Raw genomic sequence first — 11,084 nt, forward strand, 5'->3', positions numbered from 1 at the left:
TTATTTATAACTATTTATATATATTATATATTTATCAATAATGAATGATTTGATTATTTGTCTTTCTTAAAAGGCAACTTTAATTTAGGACAATCACAAAAACACCAACAACAAATTCTTTCATCAACTTTTTTCTCCTTCTGTTGCTTCGATTAGAACCTACAGGAACTTTCTTTTACCAAGGATTATTATTATTATTACTATCAATATTCCATTCTTTAATTCCAAACATACATTTTTCTCACTCTCTCTCTCTTTTCTCTCTTTTAATATTACATATTATATTACAATATTTCGATGTATCATGGATGGGAAGTTCTCTCTTTTGCCATAAATGATGATTGGATTGGTCTAAATTAGATCAATTGGATTAAAAGACCATAATTAAACACACCACACATTTAACTTTAGATCACATCCATCGATGATGACTCGAAGACAGTGAATCATTGTTACCAAAATTTCAATGAAAGATAGTGAGTCATTGTTGTTGAGTTTTTTTTAATAAGCAGAACCATTCTGCAAAGTATGACATTCGATTCGTCTATTCATCATATTTGCATTATCTCTGTTTAATTAATAATAATAGGAATAGGAATAAGATTAAGAGTCTTTTCTTTACTTCACCTCATACAATTTAAATGGCAATAATCAGTAATAACAACAATAATACATCAACCACTGATACTACTAGTAGCAGTAATGATACGTCATCTATCATAGTTGGTCAAGAGGTATCACCTGAACAACAATCGGATCATAATAATAATAATAATAATTGTCAACTACCAGATGCTTCCACTAAATGGACTATTCTTCCAACATCTAATAGTCCAACACCTAGATTTGGTAAGATAAACTATTGAATGTTGTTTCTCTATCTATATCATATCCTAATCCCCCCTACCCTTTCCTTCTTTTATAGACAACTCATTAACACATTATGAAGGATATTTATATATGTTTGGTGGTAATAATGAAGATGTTAATACCAATTTAACACAATTCCTAAGATTGGATCTATCAACCAACTCTTGGCATGCATTACAATGCAACATGAAAAGAAGAATACTTCATACTGCCGTCATACACAATCGTTCAATGTATGTCTATGGTGGAGGTGTTTACGAAGATGAAAGAACTTCGTTCTTTGGTCCATCTAGTAAAGTATTTAAAACAATCAATGAATTACTTTGTTATGAATTTGGTATGTCACAAACAAACAAACAAATATTGTTATATTTGAATAATAATAATTAATAATTAATATTTAATATTTTAGAAACACAAAATTGGAATAGAATTGAAACAAATGAAGGTCCAACAGTTGATGGTCATTGTGCTGTTGTAATTGGAGATAATATGTATATTATTGGTGGGTCGCAGAGCAAGGTGTCTGGTAAGTCAATCCAAACCATCTTGTCTAATCAATTGTCAGTGTATAATATTCCAACACAAGAATGGACACACCATTCATCACCGTTGTTTGGTAGATTGTGTAGTGCCATTCATTATAGTCGAAATGATAAAGACTATATTTACGTATTTGGAGGATACGATTCACACACTCCAAACAATGATCTATGGCAGTACGATGTACAATTGGGTACTTGGAAAGTAGTGTCTTCAACACTATCAACTGCACCACCACGTTATGCACACTCTGCCAATCTATTTGAAGATAAAATGTACGTCTATGGAGGGTACTCTAAGAAAGGGTATTTACGTGACCTTCACACATACGATTTTACAAAGGAAGAGTGGAAGTTGATACCAACAGGTGACACCCCACCAAAACGTAGAAGACATCAGTCGGTGGTAGTAGATACCGATGGAAGACCACGTATACTCTTGTATGGAGGATCATACATCTCATGTCTCTACAATGATCTTTGGGAGTACGTGTTCCCCTCCAAAGTACACATCCCATGTGATCAATTAGTTCCCGATTTCCTCACACTATTTAATAATGCCGAAGAATATTTCAGCGATATTGCATTTGTCGTCGAAGGCAAGCGTATCCCAGCCCACAGAAACATTCTATCAGTTCGTTCAAATTATTTTAAATCATTATTTACAAATGGTTTAAAAGAAAGTTTTGGTAAGATATAGACATAGACATAGACAGAGACAAGACATAGATAGATAGATAGATATACAAACATTTATACTTATTAATTTATTTATTATTTATTTATAGAAAAAGATATTATAATTAAAGATGAAAAATATGATGATTTCATAGCATTGATTAGATTTATTTATACCGGTGATGAAGGATATGTAAATTTAGAGAATTGTATGGGATTGTTACATTTATCAGATTGTTATTTAATCTCTCGACTAAAGATTGTTTGTGAAGCCAAGGCTACCGAGGGCATTGCCATTGACACTGTAGTCACTCTGTTTAAACAAGCAGATTTCTACAAACTCACCAAACTACGTCAAATCTGTATTGCATTTATTGCAAAGAATCACAAGGAATGTTTGGCAACTGGTATGCTTACTACTTTAGAATCATCTGTATTATTAGAAATTATGTATTGTTTAGATCCATCATTAAATACAAATAAATAAATAAATAATCAAATAAATATTTAATTATTTATTTTCATGTACATCAATCAAAATTGCAATTTTCGTAACCCCCCAATGATTCATGATTATTATTATTTCATACCACCACTGACTGATAATGATAGTGTGCATGATTGAATTTGGTAATAGATTTTGATCATATGAAACTAACTATATTTCTTTTCATCCATTCCATTGTTGATAGTTATTTAATAATTATTATTTTGAAAGCATCCATTCATTAATTTAATTATTACTTTAATTTGTTTTTGAAAATTGTCATGAGGATGTTCAAACCATCAAATCACATTTCCATCATTTTATTGTTGTATGCGACATTATCAATAGTAGTAGCATTGGATCAACATGGACTAGCGAATCAAGATAGAGAATTTCCTCAAGAACGGTTGAATGTACATTTGATAATGCATAGTCATGATGATGCTGGTTGGTTAAAGACATTTGAAGAATATTATCAAGACCAAGTAAAGAGTATACTATCAAGTATTGTTAAAGCACTATCAATAGATCCTAAAAGAAGATTTAATTGGTCTGAAATGTATGTGTGAATCATAGATCAATCAATACTTTATTAGTATTACTTAATTAATTTGTATTTGTAGAATATTTTTAGAAAGATGGTGGAGAGAACAAGGAGATGATATGAAACAAACATTTAAACATTTGGTACAAACAAAACAAATTGCATTTACAAATGGAGGTTGGGTACAATATGATGAAGCGTGTACAACCACTGAATCAGTGATTGAACATTTTACAGAGGGTCATCGATTCATTGTCGAGAACTTTGGAGCTGAATACCTTCCAAAGTCGGGCTGGCAGATAGATCCATTTGGACATGCTACCAAGACTGCTGCTGTCATGTCGGCTATGGGGTATGAAAACATTGTATTGGATCGTGTCAGTACAACCATCAAAGATCAAATGAATAGAGACAAATCGACAGAGTTTGTATGGCGTGGTAGTAGATCTCGTGGCAAGAATAGTGATATGTTTGCACATGTATTGGATACATTTTATACATCACCTGCTGGTATAGGGACAGGTGAATACCCAACCTTGATCAACCATCTTCCTCAAGATTGGGCTAACTCTATTTTTGAAACTGCAGTCTATCGTTCCAGTCATTATCTCACTCCACACCTATTAATGACTATTGGTGGTGATTTTGCATTCAACAATTCAGTAGAATTCTTTCAAGTTTTTGATCAAACTCTTGGTAACTAACTATACATAGATTATGAATTGATGATTTATTAAACTAATGTGTCATATCTTTCTTTTTTATTTAGCAATGTTAAATTCTAAAACTCTTATAGTTGCATTCAAGTATAGTACTGTGGATGATTACTTTGCAGCTGCCAAGAATTGGTTAGCTAGAAATAAAACTCCATTGCTCATCAGATACAATGAAGATTTCTTTCCACTACTCGAACAAAATGATGCATGGACAGGCTACTATACAACCAAACCTGCCTTGAAAAGAAAGAGTAGACTTGTAGATGGAAACAAAAGAATGGCAGACACTTTGGATATTTTAAATTTTAACCCAATTAATTATAATTCAAAATTAAGAGATGCTCAAAGAGTATGAAACATCAAAGTATCATTTCACAAAAGTATAAATATTTATTTTATTTTTTATTTAATTTTTAGAATTGTTCAATTTTATTACATCATGATGCAATTACAGGTACAAGTAGAGTAAAAGTAATTGAAGATTATTCAATTAGATTGGATAATGCAAATACAATTATTGAACAGGTATCGGTAGATTCAATTAAAAAGTATTATCATTTAGATGATCAAATGAAACTTGTAAATGGTGATTCTCCATTTATATCAGATTTTAGGGATTCAAAAACCCTTTTATTCTTTAATCCATTGGGATGGGATCGAGTGGAACCAGTAACCATTCAATTAAATTACATTGCATATACTTCTCAACCTGGAATGTGTGCCTATTCAATGCAATGTTGGGATTACAAGAGCAATTCATTCCTTTCAACTCCAGTTGATTGCACATTGCGAGCCAATGTAGACACGAATGTTCAGTACCTACAATTTGACTTTTTAATTTCAATTCCAGCATTATCATTTAACCATTGTATTCTTTCAAAAGATTCTAAACAATCCTCTAAAACTTTAATTCAACAAAATATTAATAATGGTAAATAACAATTTTACAATTTTACAATTATATTTATTAATATTATCTTTTCATTTGTATTTATTTTAGGTTATATAGTTGATAATAATAAATTATCAATTACAATATCAAATATTTCAAATCTAATGGAATCTATTTATGATAAGAGTTTAAATACACAATTTAGTCTAAGACATACAGTATGTGAAGTTTATTTAATTTGATTTATTTATATTTTTTACTTATTATTTAATTTTTAGATGGTTAGTTATAATAGTGGATTTGGAGGTTCGTATGTTTTAAAACTTCGAGGAATCAAGGAATATCAACTTTATCAACCATCTGGTTTTTGGAGTGGTGAGGTTATGAAGGAATTTAAATCAACTGATAGAGCCAACCTGCAAGAGGTATCTTTAAAGATTTATCAAACCAATAATAATGACAATGGTAGATTGGAAAGGTTCTTTGATTTTATTTACAATATTCAAGGTATCGATAAATATGAAATATTTTCACAATTTGAAACATACCTATTGTCAACAAACATTGTATCCGATAGTGGATATGAATTTCAATTTAGACGACCATGTTTAAATCGTACTTTGGAATCTTGTTTCTATCCTTCAGTTCATGCATCTTATATTGTTGATAGTAAAACTGGTATTTCATTTGTTGTAAGTTAGATTGATATAATCTATAAATATATATAAATATATACTAATAATTTTTTCTTAAAAAGTGTTTAAATGATAGATCAAGAGGTGTGGCAAGTCCATCAAGTGGAACTGTATTACATCATTTACATAGAAGTATGGTGTACGATGATAATAAGGGATTGGGACAACCAGGAAAAGACAATTCAAGAGTGACGATTAAAAACAGATGCTTTGTTGACAATATTGCAAATATGCAAAATTACATTTGGAAGGAATCAATCATGTTTAAGCATTCCATTCAAATATTTGAATTACAACAACAAACTGCATCAACTTCAAATTTCGATCTTCTTCATACAAACTATTCTCCATTTTTATCAAGTATGTTTTTTTGTTTTAAAAGAGATATAAATATATTAACATTTTATGTATTACTATTTATTTTATAGAATCATTGCCACAAGATATTCATATATTATCTGTTAAATATTCAGATGGTGGAATATTATTAAGATTGATGAATATTCGAGACCTACCAACATCAACATCAATCATTCTTCAGCTTGGGGATTATTTCAAATTTTCTACTGATACAATCATAATTCTACCTTTGAATGGGATTCCATCAGTGTCTAAAAGAATGATTCCATGTTTTGATGATGGGTTAAAATGTTATGATGACTCTCATATTGTCGATACTCAAGATGATACTAGTAAAACAACCACCACCGTTGAAATTCATCCCATGGAAATTAAAACTATTTTATTTCCTTCCAAATAGCCTAAAGGAGGACAATACTATCAGAGGCATTCTGGAAGTGATTGGAGCTAAATACCAATAAATCAGATATTACTTGCAATAAATATATTATGTAAATTATTTATTAATTTATTTCTTAAACCAAAGTTTGAAATCGTTATCATTTGAAACAGAAGCCAACTCGTAGGCAAAGGTATCGGTTGGATCAGATTGAGTAAATTCAACTGGGAAAATCAAAATCTCTTTAAGGTATGGTTGGTGGTTGACCATGGCGGTACGGATTTGCTCGTCGGCAGTGTTGTAGAGCATTTGGACGGCGTCACTTGGGAGGAGGTCACTCTTTTTACGCAAACGTTGGATACGGTTGATAACTTCACGAACCAAACCCTTTTCGACGAGGTTTTGATCGATGGTCAACTCGAGGATGGTGAGAACATCGTCGTCACCAGATGGCTCAAACAAGCTCAAGTCACCATTGTACTTGCGGATAATCTTGAGATCTTCGGTGGTGAGGACGTGCTCGCCAATGTTCAACTCTCCCTTCTTTTGGAAGGCACGGAGATCGTCGACCGAGAGGTTAGCAATTTGCTTGGTAACGTCAGACAAGGCGGTCTTGAGACGTTGACCAAGACGCTTACGGTCAGGTTCGGCCACAATGTTGACAAGCGAGTCGTCCGAGGTGAGGACGAGACGTTGGATGTTAAGCTCTTCGATGACGTACGACTCGAGCTCCTTGAGATCCTGCAAGTATTGTGGGTTGTCAGAGATGACGGTGAAATCCTTAAGCGGGTACTTGAGTGGCTTGGTCTTTCTTTCACGACTGGTTCTACCGTGTTCAATGACAGTTTGCATACGGGTGACGGCTTCTTCAATACGCACGTTAAAGGCGGCTTGGATGGGCTCTGGGTACAAGACAAAGTGGACGGAATCCTCGCGTTGTCCATCTGGCAAGACACGACGCAAGTTTTGGTACATATACTCGGTAAAGAATGGAGTAAATGGACCCATGGCAACGCAAACCTTTAACAACACCTCAAAGAGAATGTTGAGTGAGGTCTTGGCATCGTCTTCACCGTTGGCACCCTTGAAACGACGACGGTTGAGACGGACGTACCAGTTGGTAAGCTCGTTGATGAACAAGGTGAGACGTGGAACGACCGTGTAGAGACGGTAGGCAGCCATCTCCTCACGTACAAACTTGATGAGTGATTGGCACGAGGCGAGCACCCAACGATCCATAATGTTGGTGGATGCAAGGGCAACCTCGAGGGTTGGCACAAACTTGGAGCCGGTGGCAGCTTCGTGACGATGTGCGTTTTGTACCATGAAACGGTAGGCGTTGAACCATGGCAAGAAGACGTCCTTGAGCATATCCTTGACACCATTCTCTTGGAACTTGAGTGTCTCGGCACGTACGACGGGCGAAGAGATGAGGTAGAGACGGAGAGCGTCCGAACCAAACTTGTCAATGACAGTGACTGGATCGGGATAGTTTTTGAGACGTTTGCTCATCTTTTTGCCGTCCGAAGCAAGTACCAAACCATTGACAATGAGGTTTTGGAAGGGTGGCTTGTCAAACAAGGCAGTTGAGAGAACGAGCAAGGTGTAGAACCAACCACGGGTTTGATCGATACCTTCGGCGATAAAGTGTGCTGGGAAGATCTTTTCGAAACGGTCCTTGTTCTCAAAGGGGTAGTGTTGTTGGGCGTATGGCATACTGCCAGACTCGAACCAACAATCAAACACCTCTTCGATACGACGGAGTGGAGCACCACCCTTTTTCGATGGGATGGTGATATGGTCAATCGATTCACGATGGAGATCGGTGACACGGACGCCAGAGAGCTCAAACAACTCTTCAATTGAACCAATGACAACCATCTCTTGACCATCCTCGCTGATCCAAATTGGGATTGGGGTACCCCAATAACGGTTACGCGAGACTGCCCAGTCGCTGGCGTTCTTGAGCCAGTTGGCAAAACGCTTCTCCTTGACAAAATCGGGAACCCAGTGAGTATCCTCGTTGTTTTTGAGCAAACGGTCACGCATCTGCTCGACACGGACAAACCACGAGCCGACGGCACGGTAGATGAGTGGGGTGTCTGAACGCCAGCAGAATGGGTAGGAATGGACGATATTGCTTTGGTGGACGAGTCTGTCCATTGCTTTGATTGCCTTGATGACTTCCTTGTCAGTCTCGCCAGCTGGATCCTTGACACGCTTGCCTGCAAAGGCAGTGACGTCGCTGGTGTAGCATCCGTTCACGTCGACGGCATTCAAAGATGGACGCTTGAAATCCTCACGCTTGATGATACCAGCTTGCATGCAGACGTTGAAATCCTCCTCACCATAGGCAGGGGCGGCGTGGACAACACCAGTACCGCTGTCTTCGGTGACATAGTCGCCTGGGACAACCTTGAAGGCACCAGTCTTGACGTCGTCGGCAAAGAATGGGAAGAGTGGGGTGTAGGACTTGCCAACGAGCTCGGCACCCTTGACAGTGGCGAGCAACTTGAATTCCTTGGACGTGTTCTTGGTGTCCTTGTAGATGATGGCGAGACGCTTTTGGGCGAGCACGTAGATCTTGTTGGTCTTGGTGTCTTGCACACGTACATAGTCCATCTTGGGGTTGACAACCAATGCAAGATTACATGGGAGTGTCCAAGGCGTAGTCGTCCATGCCAAGAAGCTAGCACCCTCGGCATCGTCGGTGATGGGGAAGGCGACGACGACAGCGGGGTCGCTGACGTCCTTGTACGAGCTAGAAGCTTCGAAATTAGAGAGTGGAGTGGTACATGGGATCGAGTATGGCATGACCTTGAAACCTTGGTACACCATGTCCTTGTCGGCCAACTGCTTGAATACCCACCACACGGACTCCATAAAGCTGAGATCCATGGTACGGTAGGTGTTCTTCATGTCGATCCAACGACCCAAACGCTTGACGATTGCCTCCCACTCGGTACTGTAACGCATCACAATACCACGACATGCGGCATTGTATGCTGGGATACCCATCTTGAGGACATCGTCCTTGGTACGCACGCCCAACTCCTTGTCAATTTCAAATTCGATTGGCAAACCATGACAATCCCATCCAAAACGACGCTCGACATGATGTCCAGTTTGGTGTGCGTATCTCGTTACTGTATCTTTAATGGTACCGGCCAAAATGTGACCGTAATGTGGAAGACCAGTGGCAAATGGAGGTCCGTCATAGAATGAATATTCTGGACGTCCCTCTGACATCTTTAAAGATGTTTCAAATGCATTAATCTCATCCCAATATTTTAATACCTTTTTCTCTTCTTCTGCAAATGAAATGTTTTGTGGTACTAGAAAATAAAATTGGGAAATCAAAGTTAGCAATGAGCAAAAGAGAGAGAGTAAGTTTAATATTTCACTTACCAGACTCCATTTTTCAGCTGTTATATAATATGATATGTATGGTATGTGAAAAGTGGTGTAAGATTAAAAGGATTGAATGATAGATATTAGAAGTAGTTTTTAATTAAAAACTATTTTACTTGTTGTTATATATGTACACTCTTCTTTTGAAAGAGTTTTTGAATCAAATGATGATGATTATAGTGCGTAGAAAATGAATGTTGTAGTAGGTGCAAAGATAGTATGTTGGTAAAAGACAACTATCTTGGTTTTAATATTAAAAGAATAAACTAATGATATTACTACACTCTTATTTGTATATTTATATATATCGTATAGGGATAATCTTCTTCGTTTTAGTGAACAAACTGAGAATTGCAACAAAAAAAAAAAAAAAAACAAACGTCCAAGAAACGAACTTCAGCACAAGCTACCACTATCATTCTGTTTGCTTGCTTGAAATATCATATACTTTAGAAAGATAGATAAATATATTGCATACTTATACCACAGATACAAAGAATAGAATACAAACATGTTACGATTCAATCGATTGATTAAAAGTGGATCATTACAATCAATAAAGATGACATTGACACCATCATCATCATCAATGTCATCAACACTATCATCATATAATAACAAACAACATTATAGTTATAGTTATAGTACATCAACAACACCTACAAATGATCCAAAGGGACACAAAAAGACTAGAGATCAAATGGTAGAAGAAAGAAATCAAGCTATGGATATTGTGGGTAACAAGACGATTGACGATGTTGAAAAGGAGTTGGGTCAAAGCGAAAAGAAGCTGCACGATACAAAGGGTCAACGTCAAAGATTAGAGGAAAAGAAAGCAAAGACTAAAAAGGATATACTTACAGTACTGGGATTGGCAGCTTTGGCATCATTGGTTTTCATTCGTGACTATATCAAGAGAAAAGATCAAAAGAAACAATTTGATGAGGAATGGGAGAACCTAAGAGTACTCATCAACGAAAGAGATGCCCTAACATTGAAAAAGAAAGAGATCATTGCTCTCATTACATCACATCTCTTGAAACAAAATCCATCACTCTCTGCTGAAGAGTTGAACCAATCTGTAGATAACACCATAACTAAAATTTTAACAAATCAAGAAGATATTAAATCCATAAATCAATCTATATCAAACGAAAATAATAATAACAATAATAATAATAGTAATAATAATAATTCACAATCATCTACAAATGAAAAGAGTATGTTTAGGTTAGGATACCAATGGAGTTCAAACCATTTCCTTTTAATTTAATTTTACTAACCTATCCATCAAATCTTTTTAGGAGTATATTCTGGTAGAATTTAAATGAATGATAATAATAATACTTTTCAAAAGAATAGTAGTCAGAAAGAAAGGAATTAATGCGATCAATAAATGATTGATCATGTTTGGTGAATGATGATTACTTTTTAAGAGTTTCCCCAAAACATTGTGGTTATAGTTCCCCATTCCCACCTTCCAACCATCCATCATGGACTGATTGTTTTT

At 35.8% G+C, this 11,084-nt stretch overlaps 3 protein-coding genes across 3 annotated transcripts; 2 read left to right on the plus strand and 1 right to left on the minus strand.

The window, feature by feature from the left end:
* Nucleotides 1-641: 641 nt before the first annotated feature.
* Nucleotides 642-6,184, plus strand: DFA_08942 (uncharacterized protein; the record flags this gene model as incomplete). Its single annotated transcript, XM_004356372.1, has 13 exons — nucleotides 642-849; nucleotides 926-1,207; nucleotides 1,283-1,364; nucleotides 1,518-2,101; nucleotides 2,201-2,545; nucleotides 2,929-3,136; nucleotides 3,201-3,817; nucleotides 3,891-4,186; nucleotides 4,255-4,768; nucleotides 4,838-4,947; nucleotides 5,008-5,421; nucleotides 5,487-5,784; nucleotides 5,853-6,184. 13 exons carry the CDS (start codon nucleotides 642-644, stop codon nucleotides 6,182-6,184), a joined length of 4,290 nt encoding a protein of 1,429 aa, XP_004356425.1.
* Nucleotides 6,185-6,292: 108 nt separating this feature from the next.
* Nucleotides 6,293-9,993, minus strand: ileS (isoleucyl-tRNA synthetase; the record flags this gene model as incomplete). The annotated part of the gene is made up of 2 exons (XM_004356373.1): nucleotides 6,293-9,498; nucleotides 9,951-9,993. The coding sequence occupies 2 exons, from the start codon at nucleotides 9,991-9,993 to the stop codon at nucleotides 6,293-6,295; spliced, it is 3,249 nt and encodes a 1,082-aa protein (XP_004356426.1).
* Nucleotides 9,994-10,085: 92 nt separating this feature from the next.
* Nucleotides 10,086-10,901, plus strand: DFA_08944 (uncharacterized protein; the record flags this gene model as incomplete). The annotated part of the gene is made up of 2 exons (XM_004356374.1): nucleotides 10,086-10,794; nucleotides 10,879-10,901. 2 exons carry the CDS (start codon nucleotides 10,086-10,088, stop codon nucleotides 10,899-10,901), a joined length of 732 nt encoding a protein of 243 aa, XP_004356427.1.
* Between the last annotated feature and the right edge of the window lie 183 nt (nucleotides 10,902-11,084).

The sequence above is a fragment of the Cavenderia fasciculata genome, assembly GCF_000203815.1.
Source record: "Cavenderia fasciculata unplaced genomic scaffold Scf_ET2XIPL01COFD4-5, whole genome shotgun sequence".
Lineage (NCBI taxonomy): Eukaryota > Evosea > Eumycetozoa > Acytosteliales > Cavenderiaceae > Cavenderia > Cavenderia fasciculata.